Raw genomic sequence first — 25,127 nt, 5'->3', positions numbered from 1 at the left:
GAAGAGAGGTTTAGACAAACTGATACATAAGGTAAATAATCAAATGCCTCCCATAGAGACTTGCCTATTAGTTGCCCCATCCCACTCAGTTGCAGGGGCTGTAAGGGAGAGGGGCGGGGATTGAGGGTAAGAGAAAGACTGAAGGAGATAAATCCCACCCATGAGGAACTAGTAAACCTGCTGTTCCCAAAAATGACAATGGGGGTAATACTTTTTGAGTGAGGGGAGGGTGGGGAAAACTGCTATTGTCACTGTGTAGCCCCAGGGGGGGCAGGGTAATGCTCCGAGCCTTTAGCCAATAGACTTGTCAGGAGAACTAAGGAAGGCGGTGCCGTACCTACAAGGGTTCGATGGTTTATTTACTGTGGGCATTTGTTACAGAGTGGACAAAGGGGCAGGGGGAAACTGATGCCTCTCTCCTTCTCCCCCACAGGTTGGGCGGCCGACACTGACCCAGTGTATGTGGCACTGAATGGCCCAGTTCTGCTCAGTATCCCCGGCTATCCCAATGCTGAGAGAGACCAGGTGACCTGGAGAGATGGGAAAGGTAACACAATGGGGAGATTCAAGGACTCAATATCATTTCATCAGATACGGGGCTGTGAGTGTGAGCTCTTCAGGAACGGCTCCCTGTACCTCAAGCGGCTGGGCACGGTGGGAGATGAGACCTACACTGTGACTGTGTTTAACCAGATGGGAAAGCAAATCTCCTCTCATTCCGTCAAAGTCACAGTGATCAGTAAGTGCAACCGACTGTGTGTCCACATATACGTAATATACATGTAGGAGAGAGATTCTGAGAAAAATTGCAATTGGTCTTTATTTTTTATTATTTGTAGTTGTTTAGTTATTTCACTGTTTGCTCAGCTGTATTCCAGTTTGGCGTTTCAGCAGCTAATTGGTTGCTAGGATCTAAATTGCCTTAGCAACCAGGCAGTGGTTTGAAAAAGAGACTAGAATATGAAAAAACATGGGACCTGAATAAAAAAAAAGTAACAATAACAATAAAACTGGAGCCTCACAGAGCAATAGGGTTTGGCTGCCGGGGTCAGTGACCCCCATTTGAAAGCTGCAAAGAGAAGAAAATATAAATAATAAAGACCAATTGAAAGGTTGCTTAGAATTGGTCATTCAATAACATACTAAAAGCTACCGTAAAGGTGAACCACCCCTTTAAAAATATGCCTTACTATGATGTAGAGAGCCGTGTTCCTATATATATATATAAAACAGTCCACACGACAGCACCACACTCCAAAATCTGCTGCTCTGCAGCTGCCCCTGTGCACGGGATATCATATAAATATCAAAATAAAACAGCCAGCACCAAGGGTCTTTGTGTTTCAAAAAATCTCTCGTGTATTATAATTGCATGTACAACCGACGTTTCGGTCCCTTTTGGGACCTTTTTCAAGGTGCAAATACATACAGCAACTCAGTTTAAATAGCCTCCTCCCATGAATCCAGGGAGGGCCAGTGACATCATATGCACATTAACCCCATAGTGACCATTAATACCATATACCAATTATATATTTTATAAAAGTGCATTCATACTTCATAATAAATCTGTTGCACATATTCAATACCCCAATCTAGTTAAAACTGCAACGATATTAAACAGCATACATGTGTATAAAATTGCCCCCACATCTATAAATACTCGTGCAACATTGTATATTATGTGAACATTATGTGAACCATATAAAGTGCAATTTTGATAAATTAGTAAAATGTAAAAACAATACATGACTATGCACAGTTTCCTATGTCCATGGTCCCAAAGTTTCCCATATTATTAACCCATTGACTCCTATTCGTACAATTTTACCTTGCTTAAATATAATACATTCATATAGATTATATGACATTTATAGTATCTATACCCGGGTCAATATAATACAGTAATACATCTTAATAGGTATTATTTTTCTGTCAAAAAACAGTTCAATTGCAACGTGGTGTTCAGTCCCCTCGGTGCAACACATCCCAGCTTGTGAATCCAGAAGGCCTCCTTTTGCAATAACAGTCGATTGATATCTCCCCCTCTCTTTGGGATTTTTACACAGTCTATTGGCATACATTTAAAAGAAGAAATAGAATGTCTCGCTTTTGCCCAATGCTGTGCAATCGGTTGCTTTGAGATATCCTGTTTCACCTTCTTTTTATCATACTCGGGATCCAATGCTGCCCGTATAGTGGAGCGGTGCATACAGATCCTATCTTTCAATTGGCTGTTTGTTTTTCCACAATATATTAGCCCACAAGGGCATTTGATCAGATACACTACATTTTGTGATAAACAAGTTAGTCTATGTCTGATCGTAAAGGGTTTCCCATTATGCGGGTGATAAAATTTATCCCCCAAGATTAATGTATTACACATCACGCAGTTGCCACATTTAAATACCCCACATTTTTGGGAACTGTTTCCTGTTGCAATTAAATACTTGCCCACCGGATCCGCAGGGGTCAGGAGTTCCCTCAGGTTCCTATTACGTGTGTATCCAAAGCACAATTTCTTGTCCACCAATTTAGACAACTCATTGTCCGTGTAAATAAGTGGCCAATACTGCAAAAGAGATTTTCTTGTCAGGGCACTGCATGGACCAAATGTACTGGTATAGAACAGTTTGCTATCATTTTTATCCCTAGCTTCTCGTTCTTTCTGTAACAAGCCAGCTCTGTCTAAGCCTTGTGCCCATTGTTTAACTTTCTGAATATCCTGCGGGGGATAGCCTCTCTCTACAAATCGATTTGACATAGCTTCAAGCCCCTTGTTACGTTCATCTGCATCACTTGTAATCCTGGCTACTCGGAGCATCTGGGACTTAGGAAGCGACTTTAGCAAGTGTTGTGGGTGATTACTTCCAAATTGAAGCAGGGTGTTCCTATCTGTCACCTTTTGATAAATTTTAGTTTGTAACCTTTTATTTTCCATATCCTTGTATAATGTAACATCCAAATAACTAATGGTGTCATAGTCAAAGTGTAAAGTCAATTTGACAGGTGTGGGTAATGCATTAAGCTCGCTTGTTAATTTCTCCAAATCTTCTGCTGTACCAAACCAAATAAAGAACAAATCGTCTATATAGCGCCTATAATATGCCCCATATTGGCGAAACAGTGGGTGACTCAATATGTACATCACTTCAAACCAATACATATAAATGTTGGCATATGTAGGTGCCACATTTGATCCCATCGCCGTCCCAGATAATTGCAAATAAAACTGGTTTTTGAAATAGTTGTTAAACAAAATGAACCGGAGTAAGGACAGTATGAATTCTGCTGGAGGGCCTTCATACTGTTGATTATTACTTAGGAGCTCTCTCACTGCTTCAATGCCCTCTTCATGTGGAATGGATTTTGTACATCCATAGTTACAAAATAGAAATTCAATTGATCCAATTTCATACTGTTCACTACCTGTAAAAAATCATTGGTGTCTCTCAGGTAAGTACTACACTCCCTTACCATTTGTTGCAAAAGCATATCCACATATTTCGCTATACATTCACTCAGGGATCCCCTTGCTGAAATGATTGGCCTTCCCGGTGGTTGCGTCTGGTTTTTATGTATTTTAGGCAAAGTATATATCACAGGTCTTACCGGGTGCTCCACATATAGATAATCCCTGAGCTCCTCTGTGATCCAGCGATGTGTCACTGCATCATCCAAAATTACAAACGGACAATTGAAAGATAGGATCTGTATGCACCGCTCCACTATACGGGCAGCATTGGATCCCGAGTATGATAAAAAGAAGGTGAAACAGAATATCTCAAAGCAACCGATTGCACAGCATTGGGCAAAAGCGAGACATTCTATTTCTTCTTTTAAATGTATGCCAATAGACTGTGTAAAAATCCCAAGGAGAGGGGGAGATATCAATCGACTGTTATTGCAAAAGGAGGCCTTCTGGATTCACAAGCTGGGATGTGTTGCACCGAGGGGACTGGACACCACGTTGCAATTGAACTGTTTTTTGACAGAAAAATAATACCTATTAAGATGTATTACTGTATTATATTGACCCGGGTATAGATACTATAAATGTCATATAATCTATATGAATGTATTATATTTAAGCAAGGTAAAATTGTACGAATAGGAGTCAATGGGTTAATAATATGGGAAACTTTGGGACCATGGACATAGGAAACTGTGCATAGTCATGTATTGTTTTTACATTTTACTAATTTATCAAAATTGCACTTCATACGGTTCACATAATGTTCACATAATATACGATGTTGCACGAGTATTTATAGATGTGGGGGCAATTTTATACACATGTATGCTGTTTAATATCGTTGCAGTTTTAACTAGATTGGGGTATTGAATATGTGCAACAGATTTATTATGAAGTATGAATGCACTTTTATAAAATATATAATTGGTATATGGTATTAATGGTCACTATGGGGTTAATGTGCATATGATGTCACTGGCCCTCCCTGGATTCATGGGAGGAGGCTATTTAAACTGAGTTGCTGTATGTATTTGCACCTTGAAAAAGGTCCCAAAAGGGACCGAAACGTCGGTTGTACATGCAATTATAATACACAAGAGATTTTTTGAAACACAAAGACCCTTGGTGCTGGCTGTTTTATTTTGAGAGAGAGAGAGAGATATATATAATGTGCTATTGCCCAGAGACACTTCTGCATCAGCAGCTCTCACGCTTGGGTTCTGCAACTGCTCTGTGGTTTAAGCTGAACATTTGTTCCTCTTCCAAATGGAGTGACTTCAGACAGAATGGAGAAACGCCCCCGGGAACTGGGGCAAACTCACAGCTAATTGTCCCTGGTGCAGGAACTGAATCAGGCAGGGCCTGCACTAAACCTTTCTGCAGCTAGGGGGCGGAGGAGAGCAGGCAGCTAGGGGGCGCAGAACCCATAGCAGGATAAATACAGTGCCAATTCCATGTATAATACCCCAGAACCCACAGCGGGATAAATACAGTGCCAATTCCATGTATAATACCCCAGAACCCACAGCGGGATAAATACAGCGCCAATTTCATGTATAATACCCCAGAACCCACAGCGGGATAAATACAGTGCCAATTTCATGTATAATACCCCAGAACCCACAGCGGGATAAATACAGTGCCAATTCCATGTATAATACCCCAGAACCCACAGCAGATAAATACAGTGCCAATTCCATGTATAATACCCCAGAACCCACAGCAGGATAAATACAGTGCCAATTCCATGTATAATACCCCAGAACCCACAGCAGATAAATACAGTGCCAATTCCATGTATAATACCCCAGAACCCACAGCAGATAAATACAGTGCCAATTCCATGTATAATACCCCAGAACCCACAGCAGGATAAATACAGTGCCAATTCCATGTATAATACCCCAGAACCCACAGCGGGATAAATACAGTGCCAATTCCATGTATAATACCCCAGAACCCACAGCAGATAAATACAGTGCCAATTCCATGTATAATACCCCAGAACCCACAGCAGATAAATACAGTGCCAATTCCATGTATAATACCCCAGAACCCACAGCAGGATAAATACAGTGCCAATTCCATGTATAATACCCCAGAACCCACAGCAGGATAAATACAGTGCCAATTCCATGTATAATACCCCAGAACCCACAGCAGGATAAATACAGTGCCAATACCATGTATAATACCCCAGAACCCACAGCAGATAAATACAGTGCCAATTCCATGTATAATACCCCAGAACCCACAGCAGGATAAATACAGTGCCAATTCCATGTATAATACCCCAGAACCCACAGCAGATAAATACAGTGCCAATTCCATGTATAATACCCCAGAACCCACAGCAGGATAAATACAGTGCCAATTCCATGTATAATACCCCAGAACCCACAGCAGGATAAATACAGTGCCAATACCATGTATAATACCCGGAACCCACAGCGGGATAAATACAGTGCCAATTCCATGTATAATACCCCAGAACCCACAGCAGGAAGTAGGAGGAGGAGCTTGAACACTGTGTGCTGCTGCTGAGTGTTTGGGCCTGTTTACCCTACTGAACCACCAGATGTCCTCCCGCAGCCCAGGCCTGATGCTTCGGTCTGGGCTTGCTCTGTCAGGCCAGCCCCAGGCTTCATCAAGATCTAGGCCTGGTGGTTTGGCTGCTAAGAGCCAGAGTGAGGATGAAGCAGAGGGCCAGGAAAAACAACTTTATGGCCCAGCAGATGATGTTGCTGCGGATTTACCTGCACTGAAGCCAGGAGATCAGGGCTTCCAGATTAACATGGCTGCCTGTATCAGGGCTTACAAGAAGAAAAAGGCTGAGAGTGAGTCCCTTAAAGCCCAAATAAAGAAAAAGAAGGGGGAGTGCAGCAAGTTGACCAGCAGTGCCAGACCCAGAAAGAAGCAGGAGATTGCTGCCCTGCAGGAGAAGCTGGAGGAGCTGGAGGCAGAAGTATCTCTCCTGGGGCAGAGGATTGGGCCTGTGAGGGAGGCCTTTGACAACCAGGACAAGTTTAAGGAGAGGGAGGAGAGGAGGCAGAGGGACAAGGACCTGCTGAAAATGAAACACCGCTCCATATCGGTGCCATCCGGTGATGAGAGTGCAGCCCCCTCCTCCAGGTACAGTGTCTCCCTGGGCCCCAATCCCTCTCCTTCCCAGAGTCCTGTGGCCCCCTCTGGCTCCCCTGGGCTACTCACTGAAATAAAGGCCCTGGAGTCTCCCACCCTGAGGCCACACAAGTTGGTTTTCTCAGCGGATGAGATTGAGGACATTGATCCTAAAGAGAAAGTTAAAGCAAGAAAAAGTGTAAAAGCCAAAGAAACCTCATTGTTTGTATTTGCAGAGGAGGATTTCCCTGTATTACCGGCTCCTGCTACTCAGGGGGCCCCCCCAGGTAAGCCTGTTACCTCTGTTACTGTGGGTGCCCTGTCTGCCTCTGCCCCCCGGGCACCTTGTTCCCCGGCCTCTGGCAGCCCCCCCTGTGTGTCTGGGATGGAAACTGGGAAATGTGTCTCTAAACCATCTTACCTTGCTGAGAGCTCTGGGAAAGGCATCATTGCATGTACTGTTATTCCTTCTGTGCTGTCACATCCAGCCCTGTATACACAGGTGCCTACAACTCCCAGCATCCCCTCTAGTCCCACTGACACTGGGAAAAGCAAGACTGTTGGTTTTTGCAGGAAAATTAAGCCAGGTAAATCTTTGCCTACATCTCCCATGATCCCCTCTGGTTCCTTTGAGGCTACTGAGAACTCTGCCATTTGCACCCATAACAACATTCCACGTACTGTTGTTCCTTCTGTGCCGTCACATCAGGATGCAGCCCAGTATACACAGGTGCCTACAACTCCCAGCATCCCCTCTGAGGCGGTTAACCCAGCAGGGACTGTATTTGACCAGTTTGAGGATGCAGTTGACATCTGGGAGGTTTCTGGTAGAAAGGAAGCTTGTTTTTCATCAGTGCCTACAACTCCCATCATCCTCTCCTGTTCTGTTACAAAGACAGTGGAAGGTCAGTTTGAGGATGCCGCTGACATCAGGGGAGAAGAGGTCTCTGGCAGGAAAGTGTCTTCATCTCCCATCATCATCTCCAGTCCAGCTGCAGGGACAGTGAGCCGTCGGTCTGAGGGTGTCATTAGCACTGTGGAAGGAGAACTCTGTGACAGGCAGCTCCGGAATATACTGACTACAACTCCCATAATTCCCTGTGGTGTATCGGATTTGGTTGCAATTCAGAAAGACACTGAAACCAGGGGTAGAGGGACTGTTAATAATACTTTTACAAAAAAATCTGTTACCTTGGTGGGTTCTGGGGAGGTTGTGGGTAAAGCACCTCCTAATGTCAATCCTACTGCTTTGTCTCTTTCCCCTGAGCAGGGCCACAGGTCTGTCCTTTACCCCCAGGTTATAATCATCAAAGCCAAGCAACCTCCAGCCAATGAGGGGGCTCCAAAGGCTCCTGTTAATGTTGTATCTGTGGCTGATGGCAGTGCTGTAAGATCTGTGGGGGGTATGGCAGTGCCTGTACCCGAGGTGCCCGGTATATCTGTGCCCAACACTGTGCCTGTAAGATCTGTGGGGCTGAATCCTGTGGGAGGTATGGCTGCTGGTGTGGGTGAGCCTGTGCCCGAGGTGCCTGCTGAGCCTGGTGTATCTGTGCCCAACACTGTGCCTGTAAGATCTGTGGGGCTGAATCCTGTGGGGGGTATGGCAGTGCCTGTACCCGAGGTGCCCAGTATATCTGTGCCCAACACTGTGCCTGTAAGATCTGTGGGGGGTATGGCTGTGCCTGTATCAGAGGTGCCCGGTATATCTGTGCCCAACACTGTGCCTGTAAGATCTGTGGGGGGTATGGCAGTGACTGTACCCGAGGTGCCCGGTATATCTGTGCCCAACACTGTGCCTGTAAGATCTGTGGGGCTGAATCCTGTGGGGGGAATGGCTGCTGGTGTGGGTGAGCCTGTGCCCGAGGTGCCTGCTGAGCCTGGTATAACTGTGCCCAACACTGTGCCCGTGAATGCTGTGAGTGGGAGTGTGGGGGATTCTATGGTGAGAGAAAGACTGACTCCTGGCACTAGTCAGAGATCCTTTGCCAATGTAACATCTACTGGTAGTTTTTCATCAAGGGGTCCTGTAAATTCCTCTGTAAGAACAGCTGCAGGGGGTCCCCCAGCACTTCCTGGTCCACTTGCTGCCCCGGGTCCATCCTCTAGTGGTGGGGGTATGGGGGGTTACTCATCGGATGCCGCCAGGCGCAAAAACGCAGTAAAGCTGCAATGGATAAGTGAGGGCCCCCCGCCTGGGAGGGACACTGTTATAGATAGGGTGTTGGAACTGGGGTTTGTGGCAGAGGATTTTCATATGTTTGTTCACAACACTGTTTTCAGAGATTATACCATCAGCTTTGTGAGGCTACAGGACCTTGACACCTTCTGGGCCAATTACAGGAAGGCTGAGGCGGAGGGTAAATGGGTCGGCTTTAAAACCATTGTGGTCTCCAGACCGGGCATTGTGAAGGTCACCATACTTGTGGACAATGAGTCCATTCCCCCTGCAGACCTGAGGGTTTGGCTTAAGAGGTACGGGGAGGTGTTAGGAGGAGTACAGAAAGACCTGGATGGAAGGGGTATTTGGTCAGTGGGTTGGCACGTCCGGTTTCGCCTACGTACCGTAGGGAATGTCACACAACACATTCCCAGCTCTGCTTACATTGGTAAAGACAGAGTTTACTGTTTCTACCCAGGCCAGCCCAGGCAGTGCTGGAAATGTGGCTCATCCAGGCACTTCAGTATGGACTGTGACAAGCTGAAGTGTGCCTTGTGCCTTGGCTTTGGGCATGTGGCTAAAGGATGCCCCAAAAGTATCAGGTGCAATCTTTGCGGAGAACTTGGCCACGCATACAGTAAGTGCCCTATGTCGTGGCAAAGTATTGAGGATGAGTTTCTTGAAGAGATGGGTCATCCTGATTATGCCACCCCCCCAGCTCAGCAGGCTCCTGTCAGAACTATAACTACCACTCCATCTGTACCCCAGGGTACTACAGGGCCTCCCATGTGTAGGTCAACTCAGTCAGCCAATGTTGTAAGTCTTTTGGCTGCTTCCTCTACCCCTTGCCCATCCCCTCCCTCATCCTCTCTCCATCACCAATCATCTTCTTCCCACCCATCCCCTCCCCCTCGCCAGTCTTCTTCCCACACATCCCTTCCCCCTCGCCAGTCTTCTTCCCACCCATCCCTTCTTCCTCGCCAGTCTTCTTCCCACCCATCCCTTCTTCCTCGCCAGTCTTCTTCCCACCCATCCCTTCCTCCTCGCCAGTCTTCTTCCCACCCATCCCTTCCCCCTCGCCAGTCTTCTTCCCACCTATCCCTTCCTCCTCGCCAGTCTTCTTCCCACCCATCCCTTCCCCCTCGCCAGTCTTCTTCCCACCCATCCCTTCCTCCTCGCCAGTCTTCTTCCCACCCATCCCTTCCTCCTCGCCAGTCTTCTTCCCTTCGCCCATCTTCCCCCCTCGTCCTTCCTCTCCTCTTCACCCATCTTCCCCCCCTTGTCCTTCCTCTCCTCTTCACCCATCTTCCCCCCTCGTCCTTCCTCTCCTCTTCACCCATCTTCCCCCCCTCGTCCTTCCTCTTCTCTTCACCCATCTTCCCCCCTCGTCCTTCCTCTCCTCTTTACCCATCCTCACCCTCTCGCTCTACTCGAAGTGTTCAGAGGGAAGAGGGCTGGTCTAAGGTGGGTAAGTCTAAGAAGGATAAGAAAAGGAGGGGTAAAATGAAGCTTGGCATGACCGAGGGGAAGAGTAATGCTGTGCCCCTTGCGGAGAACAGGTTTGGGCCTTTATGTTGGGCTGACCAAGTGGAGTTAGAGGAGGAGGAGGAGCGGTTGGCTAATGAGCTTGGGGAGGATTCCCATGATGACAATAGTTCTTCTTCCTCTGACCTCGAGGACATTCCTGTTGAGGAAGCAGAAAGGTTTCCCTTTGGGCTCTCAGCTAAGCGGGAGGGTTCTGATGATGACAGAAAGACAAAGAGGCAGGCGAAAGCCTCCAGAATTTAATCACTCTGTAATGGCTGTCCCCCCTCCAATTCGCTTTGCGACCATTAATGTCGCGAGTGTGAGGTCTGTAAGTGCAAGAGAATCGGCCTATTTTTTGTTCTCCCGAATTGAGGCAGAAGTTTTATTTTTGCTGGAGACCAGGCTATGTCATCTGGCTGATATACATAAAGCTAAAAAAGAATGGAGTCACGGTCCCTCCTATTGGTCTCTTGCGGCCGAGCCTTACAGTGGAGTGGCGGTCCTTTTTAAGACCGATAGGGTAACAATCAAACGGGTGATTGAAGTAGAGATGGGTCGTTGCATGGTCCTTGACGTCCTGCTGAACGGGCAAGATCTTCGCCTGATTAATATTTATGGTCCTCAGTCAAACGGGGCGAGGAAGGACCTGTTTAGCAGGATCAAGCCCTTTCTTTTTACAGCCCAATTGGTAGTTTTTGGCGGTGATTTTAACACCGTGACTAGGCGTATGGACAGGGGAAGTGCCGCAGGCCGACTGGGCTCTGATACTCCTTTCCTAAATAGCATAGTCAGAGAGGCCGGTCTTGTGGATGTGCACATTCGCCACTACCCAGACCGCACAGGGTTCACCTTCTATAGAGGTATATGTAGGAGTAGGATAGACAGGTTTTTTGTTAAAGAAGACTCTGTAACATCGCCCCCCGAGGTGATGGCTGTGGAGTTTTCTGATCACTGTATGTTGTTGGTTTCCCTGAATGTCTCTCAGACCCCTCAGAGGGGTAAGGGTTTATGGCGCTTAAATTCGGCCCTCCTGGGGGAGGAGTGGGTAAAACAGTCTTTCAGGGACTTTTTTCAGGACCAGCAATCTTTAATAGATGTCTGCAGCAGTAAGGTTGAGTGGTGGGAGATGGTCAAAAGAAGGATCGCAGGACTCTTTTGAGGCCTAGCAAACAAAATACAAATTGATAAATATCGTGCCTATCTTGCCCTCAGGAGGAAGCTTGACAGACTGGTGTCTGATGGCGGTGATCGTGGGGAGATCACCAGAGTTAAGGCTCTGATGAAGGAGTATCAGTATGACAGGTACTCTTCCCTGGTTCTGGAAAGGGATTACGGGCCTTACCACTCACCTGACCCTTACCAGAACTGTAGGGAAGCAGCTTCCCGCAAGTTTGTACATGGCTTGCGAAATGAGGCCGGGGTGCTTGAGACTTCGGTTCCAGGCATCCTAGGCGTTGTTGAAAACTATTATACTGGACTCTTGAAGCAACAAAAACTCAGCCCGGCTAGAATGTCTTCCTTCCTGGACGAGACTCCTATTCAGAAAGATAATGACATTCCTTTTGATGATTTGGTGGGTGAGATTGTGGTTGATGAAGTCATGACGGCCATTGATAGCCTAAACCTTAAAAAGTCACCAGGGCCTGACGGTCTTACGGCCGAGTTTTATAAAGAGTTTCGCGACGTCTTGGCACCTTGTCTCACGGAGATTTTTAATAGCTCCCTGGCCGAGGGTTTACTCCCTCCCTCCATGAGACACTCAGCCTTAATCTTGCTCTCCAAGGGTTTGGATCAGTCTAGAATTGAGAACTGGCGCCCCATAGCCCTTCTCAATGTGGACAGGAAAATTCTGGCAAAAGTGTTGTTTAATCGTCTCTTTCCTCTAGCGGAAAGATTACTTTCCCCCTCACAACACTGCTCCATGAAAGGCCGGAGCACCTTTTCTGCCGTCCTTGGCATCCGGCAGGCTTTGGAGCGGTGCAGGGCCTGTGAATGGGGGAAGTACCTGCTGGCGTTGGACCAGTCTAAGGCCTTTGATAGAATCAACCACAAATATCTCTGGTTGCTCCTTCGCAGATACGGTCTCCCGGGGAGGTTTATTAATTGGCTTAAAGTTTTATATCGAAGGGCCGAAAGCTTCCCTCTTGTGAATGGCTGGTCTGGCGCGTCCTTTTGGGTCTCTTCTGGGGTCAGGCAAGGGTGCCCCTTGAGCTCTCTGCTGTATGTCTTCGCCATAGATCCGTTAATTAGGCGGCTTGATGGTGATGCTTTGGCAGGAGTTCCCATGGCACCCGGGAAGGCCTTGAGGGTTGCTGCCTATGCCGACGATGTCACGGTCGTTGTGTCCAGTGGGGAGGAGGCAGATGCTGTGGCATTGATTGTGCAGGACTATTCAGAGGCCTCGGATTCATTGATTAACAGGAACAAGTGTGAAGCTTTCTGGATGGGGAAGGGAGATCTTGCCTTTGATCTTCCGGATGTCTTCCCTGTGGCCCAATCCAGAATTAAAATCCTTGGAATTGAATTTGGCCAGGGCGATTATGCCATCCCAAATTGGGAGCAAAAGTTGGAAACGGCATCTGTGTTGGTCAACCGATGGAAAGGGTTAAAGTATACCTTAAGGCAGAGGGTTGATTTGATCAAGACTTATCTGGTCCCAATTTTTCATTACGTCAGCTATGTGTGCCTTTTGCCTCAGTCTTTCTATGGCAGGATTTGTTGTCTGTTTTTCCTACTTTTGTGGGGAAACAAAATGAACCTCATCAAGAGGAATGTCACCTACCTGCAAAGGAAGGAAGGGGGCCTTAACATGCTAAACCCCATTGTGTTCTTTGTGAACAACTTTATTAAGTACAACTTCAGCAACCTCCTTCTGGAGAAGCCTCCTTTGTGGGCAGATATCTTCAGGATTTGGGTCTCTCCTTTTCTTGGGGAATGGATGAATGGCGGCTTGGTAAAGAGTATGCGAATCCGGCACGGCCCTGTCCCGCCTTATGTTGCAGGGGTTCTGAAAGCCAAGCGGCGATGGTGCATTACTGTGGGTGAAGTCAAGTCCTCTACTAGGAAGGAGATCGACAGGAGGGTCTTGAGATCCTACTTTTATGCACCATTGGCCCTGAAAGATTGCCCAGAGGAAGTGCTGAGAGTAGGGCTCTCTTTAGTGAACTCTCCCAGGATTCCATCCAAGTTCAGGGATATCGCCTGGCGCTCCTTCCATGGGAAACTTTATGTTAGTGGGAACGTGAAGCACAAGTGCACCGATGACCGTGACTTTCCACGGGAGGAATGCTCTGGGAAGGTGGAGACCATGGACCACTTCCTGCTTCATTGTCCCTTTAACATTGAAGTATACAAAGAAGTGTCTAATGCCTTGGGCATTCCCTGCCTCTCTGGTTTAGATTACCAGGAGTGGGCCTACGGGGCATTCAGGTGTCACCAGGGTTTTGATTTGAGCACACTTTTTCTAGTCAGTTCTGTCGTCCGCTTTTACACTTGGAATGCACGGTGTCAGGTTCCCATTAGGCACAAAGTTCTCCCCTGTTCAGAGGTGGTGGGTTCCATACTGGGTGAGCTTTGGAAGATTCGCTCTTTTGAGAGGCAGAGGATGGATGCGGCATGGTGGGCGTCTTTATGGCGTGGGTTTTGTTTTCGGCCTCCTAGAAACCCTTTATCCACCTGGCCCTTTCTGATTGGCCTCTCTGGTGTGGGGCTGGTCTCTCTCACTCCCTTTTTTTATGATTGGGCTCGTGCTGTTTTAGGTGAGTAACCTGCGTCTTTGTCTTTCTGTCCTTAGGGTTGGGGTGGGCTTAGTAATGAGAGAAAATACTGTATGTAAATATGTGCAGAATTATATACATGTAAATATATACTAAGTTTTAACTTTATTGTTACATTCTGTTTATATTTATGGAATTTGTTTTATTTAAAACAGAATATTTGTTTTGTAATTATTTTGTGTATATTTTCTAAGTTGCTTGTTTTCAATAAAAAATTAGCAGGATAAATACAGTGCCAATTCCATGTATAATACCCCAGAACCCACAGCAGGATAAATACAGTGCCAATTCCATGTATAATACCCCAGAACCCACAGCAGGATAAATACAGTGCCAATTCCATGTATAATACCCCAGAACCCACAGCAGGATAAATACAGTGCCAATTCCATGTATAATACCCCAGAACCCACAGCAGGATAAATACAGTGCCAATTCCATGTATAATACCCCAGAACCCACAGCAGGATAAATACAGTGCCAATTCCATGTATAATACCCCAGAACCCACAGCGGGATAAATACAGTGCCAATTCCATGTATAATACCCCAGAACCCACAGCGGGATAAATACAGTGCCAATTCCATGTATAATACCCCAGAACCCACAGCAGGATAAATACAGTGCCAATTCCATGTATAATACCCCAGAACCCACAGCAGATAAATACAGTGCCAATTCCATGTATAATACCCCAGAACCCACAGCGGGATAAATACAGTGACAATTCCATGTATAATACCCCAGAACCCACAGCGGGATAAATACAGTGCCAATTCCATGTATAATACCCCAGAACCCACAGCGGGATAAATACAGTGCCAATTCCATGTATAATACCCCAGAACCCACAGCGGGATAAATACAGTGCCAATTCCATGTATAATACCCCAGAACCCACAGCGGGATAAATACAGTGCCAATTCCATGTATAATACCCCATAACCCACAGCGGGATAAATACAGTGCCAATTCCATGTATAATACCCCAGAACCCACAGCAGATAAATACAGTGCCAATTCCACGTATAATACCCCAGAACCCACAGCAGATAAATACAGTGCCAATTCCATGTATAATACCCCAGAACCCACAGCAGGATAAATACAGTGCCAATTCCATGTATAATACCCCAGAACCCACAGCAGATAAATACAGTGCCAATTCCATGTATAATACCCCAGAACCCACAGCAGGATAAATACAATGCCAATTCCATGTATAATACCCCAGAACCCACAGCGGGATAAATACAGTGCCAATTCCATGTATAATACCCCAGAACCCACAGCAGATAAATACAGTGCCAATTCCACGTATAATACCCCAGAACCCACAGCAGATACATACAGTGCCAATTCCATGTATAATACCCCAGAACCCACAGCAGGATAAATACAGTGCCAATTCCATGTATAATACCCCAGAACCCACAGCAGGATAAATACAGTGCCAATTCCATGTATAATACCCCAGAACCCACAGCAGGATAAATACAGTGCCAATTCCATGTATAATACCCCAGAACCCACAGCAGATAAATACAGTGCCAATTCTATGTATAATACCCCAGAACCCACAGCAGGATAAATACAGTGCCAATTCCATGTATAATACCCCAGAACCCACAGCAGGATAAATACAGTGCCAATTCCATGTATAATACCCCAGAACCCACAGCAGGATAAATACAGTGCCAATTCCATGTATAATACCCCAGAACACACAGCAGATAAATACAGTGCCAATTCCATGTATAATACCCCAGAACACACAGCAGATAAATACAGTGCCAATTCCATGTATAATACCCCAGAACTCATAGCAGAGAGCATCGTTGCCCCAGTACTGAGTATCTATAATACGAATAATATGGTGCCGGTATGTTACAGAGAGTGTTGCCGCCCCGGTGCTGAGTGTCACTTGCGGTGAGAGAGACATACGACTTCGATGTGAGGTGAGTGACGAGGACACGCCGGACGAGATGGAGATGACGTGGAATAACTCGCGGCTTATCCAAAGCACCAAAACCAAATCAGTTGGGAGAAACGTCTCTCTGGAGACTCATGGGAACGTGACGTGCGCCACCAGGAACCGCGTCAGTGATAGAAGTGACAGCAAGAAAATCGACTGTCGCAAACATGAGCCTTTCATAGGTACGTTCTAGGTTTGCAGTGTGTGTGGCATCTGTGCCCAATTCTCTGTGTGTGATTGTTCTGTGCCTATTGGAGCTGGGGGCAAAGAAACCCTGTAATTACCCAGTCAGGAGGTGGGGGCAGCTCCAGGGCCCCCTGTGTCAGCGCCGCTCAGCAGCGGCCAATTCAGAACAACAGGCAGAAAGCGCTGAGTGCAACTACACGGAAGTGCAAGGGGCACATTGTGGTGCAAGTAACTATAATAAAGGGGTTTTAGGTGCAACTGAGTGCGGAGCAGAAGCACAACTGCACTCACAGGCGTAAATGCGCCTCAAACACAGAAACAGGGGTATGGGGGCACTTACAGAAGGGTCTTGGGTTGGTGGCACTGACTCCATGGGGTTGGGGGGATGGGGTTAGTAACTTTACTCATTCCATGGGGTTGGGGGGATGGGGTTAGTAACTTTACTCATTCCATGGGGTTGGGGGGATGGGGTTAGTAACTTTACTCATTCCATGGGGTTGGGGGGATGGGGTTAGTAACTTTACTCATTCCATGGGGTTGGGGGGATGGGGTTAGTAACTTTACTCATTCCATTGGGGTTGGGGGATGGGGCTAGGGGGTTAGAGGCTATACTTATTCCATGGGGTTGGGGGTGGATTAGGTAAGTGGCTCTACTTATTCCATGGGGTGAGGGGGTTAAGCCCAGTATTTCCCCACATAACAGGGTGCCCTCTCAGACTGCGGAAATGCATATTCTGCGCAAATATATATTAATACAAGGAGCTTGGCGATGCTTATATTCAGTTGGGGGGCTTAGTTCCCCTTTAATAGGAAACACTGGAAGTCACTGGAAATAACCCTATTCCCTCATTGCCCCACAGAGTTCTTCACATTGGAAATGATCGCAGCCGTCGCTGCAGGGGGCGTGGCTTTCCTCATCTTCATCATCCTCCTCAGTTACTTTGTGAGCAGATCCTGTTGCCAGAAATCCAGAATAGGTAAGTACATCCCAGGTATGTTCTCTTATTCCCTTTATCAGCCATGGGGGGGGGGGGGGGGGGATAACGGGAGGGACCCCTTTATTCTGTATGGTACTTACATGATCTGGGGGGCTGAGGATAAGGGGAGGGACCCCTTTATTCTGTATGGTACTTACATGATCTGGGGGGGCTGAGGATAAGGGGAGGGACCCCTTTATTCTGTATGGTACTTACATGATCTGGGGGGGCTGAGGATAACGGGAGGGACCCCTTTATTCTGTATGGTACTTACATGATCTGGGGGGGCTGAGGATAATGGGAGGGACCCCTTTATTCTGTATGGTACTTACATGATCTGGGGGGGCTGAGGATAACGGGAGGGACCCCTTTATTCTGTATGGTACTTACATGATCTGGGGGGGCTGAGGATAACGGGAGGGACCCCCCTTTATTCTGTATGGTACTTACATGATCTGGGGGGGCTGAGGATAATGGGAGGGACCCCTTTATTCTGTATGGTACTTACATGATCTGGGGGGGCTGAGGATAATGGGAGGGACCCCTTTATTCTGTATGGTACTTACATGATCTGGGGGGGGCTGAGGATAATGGGAGGGACCCCTTTATTCTGTATGGTACTTACATGATCTGGGGGGGCTGAGGATAATGGGAGGGACCCCTTTATTCTGTATGGTACTTACATGATCTGGGGGGGGCGAGGATAACGGGAGGGACCCCTTTATTCTGTATGGTACATACATGATCTGGGGGGGCTGAGGATAATGGGAGGGACCCCTTTATTCTGTATGGTACTTACATGATCTGGGGGGGCTGAGGATAATGGGAGGGACCCCTTTATTCTGTATGGTACTTACATGATCTGGGGGGGGCGAGGATAACGGGAGGGACCCCTTTATTCTGTATGGTACTTACATGATCTGGGGGGGGCGAGGATAACGGGAGGGACCCCTTTATTCTGTATGATACATACATGATCTGGGGGGGGCGAGGATAACGGGAGGGACCCCTTTATTCTGTATGGTACATGCATGATCTGGGGGGGGTTCCTGCGCAGACTCATACAGGGTATTGGGATGTAACATACTGTAATGTATATAATAATATATATAAATATTGTATTTCAGGGGAGGAGGGGGCCTCTATCTGCTACGAGAACAACATTTCCATCCAGGAGCGCCAACTCCCCGGCCCCCCCGGCCAGCAGGAAACCCAAACACTGATCCAACCGCCAGCAGAACCCCAAGGCCACAGCCCGGGGCCAAGACCTCCAGCTCCCAGGATCCAGTCCCAAAGCCGCCCCCCAAAGCAGTCTAAGAAGGGGTCCCATTCCAAGCCAAATGGGGCCACAGTAGAGAAACAGGCCCCCCAGGCCCAGACACAACCGAACCCATCACAGTCTATAAGGCCTCCAGTCCCCACCAACCACCCCAGCACCCGCCCACCCAGGCCCCAGCCTCGTACAAGATCACGGGCAGCCCACCAGCCCCCCCAATAGTAAGGGTCTGAGATTAGTGGCCCCCAATCACGGCCTGCCCTCCGGCAACTGTGCATGAATATGTGGGATAATAAAGGCCGGACATGGAGGGACTGGAAGAGCCTGAGATATACAGACCTGCAAGTCACATAGGGTGGGAGCCATGGAATATGGAAACGGAGTCAAAGGAGATGTGGGGGCAATTTACAGAGGAGATACCCCTCCCTCCGGTTTGAGCCCATTGGAATGATAGTATAGTATAGACTATTCCTGGGAATTCTGGGTAATTATCTGCCTCGTCCCATGAACCCCAACCCAGAATGTACAATGAGTTGGGGGGGGGCGCGGGGAGATCAGTGCTCTGTCCTTTATCCAGCTGATCCCCCATAAGCACAGCAGGGCCACTGGGGCGGTACAGGGGAAAGGGGGCACTGGGGGGAGTGCATAATGGGGGGCCCTGCTGAGCCTACAGTGGATTAGGGCTAAACTCCCAATATCTGGCTGAAGTATTTATAGTAAGAGTTCTTGTATATACAGTATCTGCCCCTGGTGCCCATATGCCCCCCAATACGGTATTTGGTCGCAGCTCACAATATGGCAGGTTACAGTACTGACTAGTTATAATATCAAATTAAATAAGTTTCTCATGTATAAAGCTAATGCTGTCTTCATTTTCTCCTCTGGGGGGCAGTGTTGTGCCTGGGTGTTAGTGTATACACCTGCCCTCAGGGATGGGCACAAATGTACCAGGCAGGGTAGGAACAAGGGCCTCAGCCAATTACTAAGCTCCAGTGGGGCCCAATACTAGGGGCTCCCAGGGGCCAAAGCCAATTAATAAGCTCCAGTGGGGCCCAATACTAGGGGCTCCCAGGGGCCTCAGCCAATTACTAAGCTCCAGTGGGGCCCAATACTAGGGGCTCCCAGGGGCCAAAGCCAATTAATAAGCTCCAGTGGGGCCCAATACTAGGGGCTCCCAGGGGCCTCAGCCAATTACTAAGCTCCAGTGGGGCCCAATACTAGGGGCTCCCAGGGGCCTCAGCCAATTACTAAGCTCCAGTGGGGCCCAATACTAGGGGCTCCCAGGGGCCAAAGCCAATTAATAAGCTCCAGTGGGGCCCAATACTAGGGGCTCCCAGGGGCCTCAGCCAATTACTAAGCTCCAGTGGGGCCCAATACTAGGGGCTCCCAGGGGCCTCAGCCAATTACTAAGCTCCAGTGGGGCCCAATACTAGGGGCTCCCAGGGGCCTCAGCCAATTACTAAGCTCCAGTGGGGCCCAATACTAGGGGCTCCCAGGGGCCTCAGCCATTACTAAGCTCCAGTGGGGCCAATACTAGGGGCTCCCAGGGGCCTCAGCCAATTACTAAGCTCCAGTGGGGCCCAATACTAGGGGCTCCCAGGGGCCTCCAGCCAATTACTAAGCTCCAGTGGGGCCCAATACTAGGGGCTCCCAGGGGCCTCAGCCAATTACTAAGCTCCAGTGGGGCCCAATACTAGGGGCTCCCAGGGGCCTCAGCCAATTACTAAGCTCCAGTGGGGCCCAATACTAGGGGCTCCCAGGGGCCAAAGCCAATTACTAAGCTCCAGTGGGGCCCAATACTAGGGGCTCCCAGGGGCCAAAGACAATTACTAAGCTCCAGTGGGGCCCAATACTAGGGGCTCCCAGGGGCCAAAGACAATTACTAAGCTCCAGTGGGGCCCAATACTAGGGGCTCCCAGGGGCCAAAGACAATTACTAAGCTCCAGTGGGGCCCAATACTAGGGGCTCCCAGGGGCCAAAGCCATAAGTCACTCCCCCTGAGTCAGAGATAATAGAACTGAAGATTGTGCCACTCCATATACCTTGTGCCCCCGACATGCTCAGGGCGCCCCCTGCTGTCTGACTCCCAACATAGACCGTCTCAGGGGATAAAGGGATAAAGGGAAACTGAAAAGACAAAAATGCAAATAAAAATGAGGGGGACAAGAAGTAAAAAAAGAAAATATATCAAGATAGAGATTAAAAAGAAGGGAAAGGGAGAGAAACGAATGTAGAACTGCTGATTCTCTGTAACCATGAGACCCCCTCAGTCTATAGTCACTGGGGGTCCGACAGTCACAAAAGCGGCCAAAGTTCTTTCTAACAAAAAGAAAGTTACTGATTTGGGCCCAAAATCCAATATGGCGCCTCGGGGTTTCCCTTATTACTGCCCAAGGCTCTTTGTGCCCCACAATCCCCCCTAGCAACAGGGGGGCTCCCTACAGACGGGGGGGCACACTAACTGGTACATGACAGTATTACTGTTATACAGGTGTATTGTGACATCACAGATACGGCCACAGACTGTCACTAACTGGTTTTATTACCCAGTATAACAACAAATGTAATTGTAAATCCACACTGGGAAAATACACTGGTATGGGGGGGGGGGCAGTAATGTTCCACACTCATAGTAGGATAGTGAGTTAGGTTGAAAAAAGACACACGTCAATCAAGTTCAATGATAATGTCTATATATAACCTGCCTAACTGCCCCCCCCCCCCCCCCAGTGTAACCAATCCCAACTGGGGCCAGCCTTTCCCCATAACTGAGCCCATTCCCTTTATCAGCTTAGTCGCTCTTCCCTGTACTTTCTCTATTTCATTACTGCCCCCCCTTATATATTTATATATAGTGATCCCCCCTTAACTGCCCCCCCCCCCAGTGTAACCAATCCCAACTGGGCCAGCCTTTCCCCATAACTGAGCCCATTCCCTTTATCAGCTTAGTCGCTCTTCCCTGTACTTTCTCTATTTCATTACTGCCCCCCCTTATATATTTATATATAGTGACCCCCCCTTAACTGCCCCCCCCCCCCAGTGTAACCAATCCCAACTGGGCCAGCCTTTCCCCATAACTGAGCCCATTCCCTTTATCAGCTTAGTCGCTCTTCCCTGTACTTTCTCTATTTCATTACTGCCCCCCCCTTATATATTTATATATAGTGACCCCCCCCTTAACTGCCCCCCCCCCCCCCCCAGTGTAACCAATCCCAACTGGGCCAGCCTTTCCCCATAACTGAGCCCATTCCCTTTATCAGCTTAGTCCGCTCTTCCCTGTACTTTCTCTATTTCATTACTGCCCCCCCTTATATATTTATATATAGTGACCCCCCCTTAACTGCCCCCCCCCCCCCCCCCCAGTGTAACCAATCCCAACTGGGCCAGCCTTTCCCCATAACTGAGCCCATTCCCTTTATCAGCTTAGTCGCTCTTCCTGTACTTTCTCTATTTCATTACTGCCCCCCTTATATATTTATATATAGTGACCCCCCCTTAACTGCCCCCCCCCCCCCAGTGTAACCAATCCCAACTGGGCCAGCCTTTCCCCATAACTGAGCCCATTCCCTTTATCAGCTTTAGTCGCTCTTCCCCTGTACTTTCTCTATTTCATTACTGCCCCCCTTATATATTTATATATAGTGACCCCCCCTTAACTGCCCCCCCCCCAGTGTAACCAATCCCAACTGGGCCAGCCTTTCCCCATAACTGAGCCCATTCCCTTTATCAGCTTAGTCGCTCTTCCCTGTACTTTCTCTATTTCATTACTGCCCCCCCTTATATATTTATATATAGTGACCCCCCCCCCCCCCAGTGTAACCAATCCCAACTGGGCCAGCCTTTCCCCATAACTGAGCCCATTCCCTTTATCAGCTTAGTCGCTCTTCCCTGTACTTTCTCTATTTCATTACTGCCCCCCCTTATATATTTATATATAGTGACCCCCCCTTAACTGCCCCCCCCCAGTGTAACCAATCCCAACTGGGCCAGCCTTTCCCCATAACTGAGCCCATTCCCTTTATCAGCTTAGTCGCTCTTCCCTGTACTTTCTCTATTTCATTACTGCCCCCCCCTTATATATTTATATATAGTGACCCCCCCCCTTAACTGCCCCCCCCCAGTGTAACCAATCCCAACTGGGCCAGCCTTTCCCCATAACTGAGCCCATTCCCTTTATCAGCTTAGTCGCTCTTCCCTGTACTTTTTCTATTTCATTACTGCCCCCCCTTATATATTTATATATAGTGTCCCCCCCATAACTGCCCCCCCCCCAGTGTAACCAATCCCAACTGGGCCAGCCTTTCCCCATAACTGAGCCCATTCCCTTTATCAGCTTAGTCGCTCTTCCCTGTACTTTCTCTATTTCATTACTGCCCCCCCCTTATATATTTATATATAGTGACCCCCCCCTTAACTGCCCCCCCCAGTGTAACCAATCCCAACTGGGCCAGCCTTTCCCTATAACTGAGCCCATTCCCTTTATCAGCTTAGTCGCTCTTCCCTGTACTTTCTCTATTTCATTACTGCCCCCCTTATATATTTATATATAGTGACCCCCCCCCTTAACTGCCCCCCCCCAGTGTAACCAATCCCAACTGGGCCAGCCTTTCCCCATAACTGAGCCCATTCCCTTTATCAGCTTAGTCGCTCTTTCCCTGTACTTTCTCTATTTCATTACTGCCCCCCTTATATATTTATATATAGTGACCCCCCTTAACTGCCCCCCCCCCCAGTGTAACCAATCCCAACTGGGCCAGCCTTTCCCCATAACTGAGCCCAATACCAGCTTAGTTGCCCCTCTCTGGACCCTCTCTAATACAATAATACCCCGTTTGAGCACTGGAGACCAAAACTGCCCGGCATATTCTAGGTGGGGCATTAACAGCGCTCTTTATAGGGGAAGAATAACCCCCTCAAAGAATAGCAGCCCAATACCCAGCAGGACAGGGGTTAAACATGCCCATAACCAGCCCAGTGGTACCGGAGGCACAGATTACACACAGACAGACAGACACGGGCCCAGTTGGGCAATGCAGTTGGCACAGAGAAATACGACGGGCAAAGTGCAAACGACAAGTCACTGCTGCCAAGTGATGTTTTTTCCCACAATGCACTATTCTCTGCCGGCACTGCAGCTTAAAGGGAAAGTGCGCCCCCCTTCCTTTATAAACAGGGCCAGGTGTTCAGAGCTCCCTCTGTACCTAAAAACAAAAAGCAGCCTTTGAGCATCTCATTGTCAGGGGCTTCTCAGTGGACAGGTAGTTAGTTCCATCACTTCCTGTGAGGTTCCGTGGGACAGGAAGTGCTTGTTTAGTACCAGAAACAACAGAAACCATGAATGTTTCCTAATTAAAAGAAAAAGCAAAAAGAACAGGTTCAGCCCAATCCTATTGGTTCAGCTCAGGTTGCCCAACGGGGGGCACAGACCCAATAAAGGGGCAACATGAGTGAATGAAGTAGATTAATAGCGCTCAGATGATCTCTGTGCATAATGGGCTCCTGCTTACATAACAGTCACAACAAAGGGAGGAATAGAATTAGTTTGGTTTGGCAATTTGCAAATGACATCGCTGAGCACCAACTATAAGTGATGACATCACTAAATACTGTTTATAAGGATATTATTTACAGGATATTCATGGCACTGGTAACATATGTATGTGTGTATTTATGCTGATTTAGGGGCCCTCTGGCTGGGCCGGGTACTAGGGTGGGCTCTGCTGGGCCAGGTACTAGGGTGGGTGTCAGGACCTGCCTGTACTTGAACTCGGGACTCTATATGAGGCAGGTTCTGCATTACCTCACTGAGCCACAGGAGGCCTTGGGCACCAGCCCTGAACATTATATTCACCCCTCTTTGCTCCATCGTTCAGTCCTCCCTCAGTAAGCCCAGGTGGTTGCAATTGGACAATTATCGGACTTTATAAACCCCTGGTTGCTTCTTCATTAAGCCCTTTTGGAGATCCTGTGACTGTACCTGTTTGACTCCTGCCCATGTTCCTGCCCTGTTCCTGCCCGTGTTCCTGCCCTGTTCCTGCCCATGTTCCTGCCCTGTTCCTGCCCTGTTCCTGCCCTGTTCCTGCCCGTGTTCCTGCCCTGTTCCTGCCCGTGTTCCTGCCCTGTTCCTGCCCATGTTCCTGCCCTGTTCCTGCCCATGTTCCTGCCCTGTTCCTGCCCGTGTTCCTGCCCTGTTCCTGCCCATGTTCCTGCCCATGTTCCTGCCCTGTTCCTGCCCATGTTCCTGCCCTGTTCCTGCCCGTGTTCCTGCCCTGTTCCTGCCCGTGTTCCTGCCCTGTTCCTGCCCATGTTCCTGCCCATGTTCCTGCCCTGTTCCTGCCCATGTTCCTGCCCTGTTCCTGCCCGTGTTCCTGCCCGTGTTCCTGCCCGTGTTCCTGCCCGTGTTCCTGCCCTGTTCCTGCCCTGTTCCTGCCCGTGTTCCTGCCTGGTTCCGTTCTCTTCACCCCGTTCCGCGTCTCCTGTTCCTGACTTCTGTTGGATTTCTCGGTATTGACCTCGGCCTGTTTATTTGACTGCTCTGCCTTCAGCCTGCCCCTGCCCCTGCCCGCCGCCTGTTATTCGGACCCCCCTTGCCTGCTGCCAGTCCTGACCCTCTGCCTGCCTTACGGACTTGTATTGTTTTGCCGCCTGCCTCTGCC

At 48.4% G+C, this 25,127-nt stretch overlaps 1 protein-coding gene across 1 annotated transcript; it reads left to right on the top strand.

Moving 5' to 3' along the window:
• The first annotated feature begins 412 nt into the window (after nt 1–412).
• On the top strand, nt 413–19,312 carry LOC116408728. The gene is made up of 4 exons (XM_031896400.1): nt 413–739; nt 15,951–16,214; nt 17,079–17,195; nt 18,323–19,312. The coding sequence occupies exons 1-4, from the start codon at nt 556–558 to the stop codon at nt 18,691–18,693; spliced, it is 936 nt and encodes a 311-aa protein (XP_031752260.1). The 5' UTR covers nt 413–555; the 3' UTR covers nt 18,694–19,312.
• Nucleotides 19,313–25,127: the final 5,815 nt, after the last annotated feature.

Source organism: Xenopus tropicalis, chromosome 2 (genome assembly GCF_000004195.4).
Source record: "Xenopus tropicalis strain Nigerian chromosome 2, UCB_Xtro_10.0, whole genome shotgun sequence".
Classification (NCBI taxonomy): domain Eukaryota; kingdom Metazoa; phylum Chordata; class Amphibia; order Anura; family Pipidae; genus Xenopus; species Xenopus tropicalis.
Note: the sequence above shows the minus strand (reverse complement) of the source record. Positions and strands in the feature narration are given on the sequence as shown.

What these genes read in the sequence shown, in the direction of transcription:
- LOC116408728 (XM_031896400.1), top strand. Translation starts at nt 556, where the DNA reads ATGGGGAGATTCAAGGACTCAATATCATTTCATCAGATACGGGGCTGT. An exon ending in CAAACATGAGCCTTTCATAG is followed by an intron (nt 16,215 to 17,078) that starts GTACGTTCTAGG and finishes ATTGCCCCACAG; the next exon opens with AGTTCTTCACATTGGAAATG. An exon ending in TTGCCAGAAATCCAGAATAG is followed by an intron (nt 17,196 to 18,322) that starts GTAAGTACATCC and finishes ATTGTATTTCAG; the next exon opens with GGGAGGAGGGGGCCTCTATC.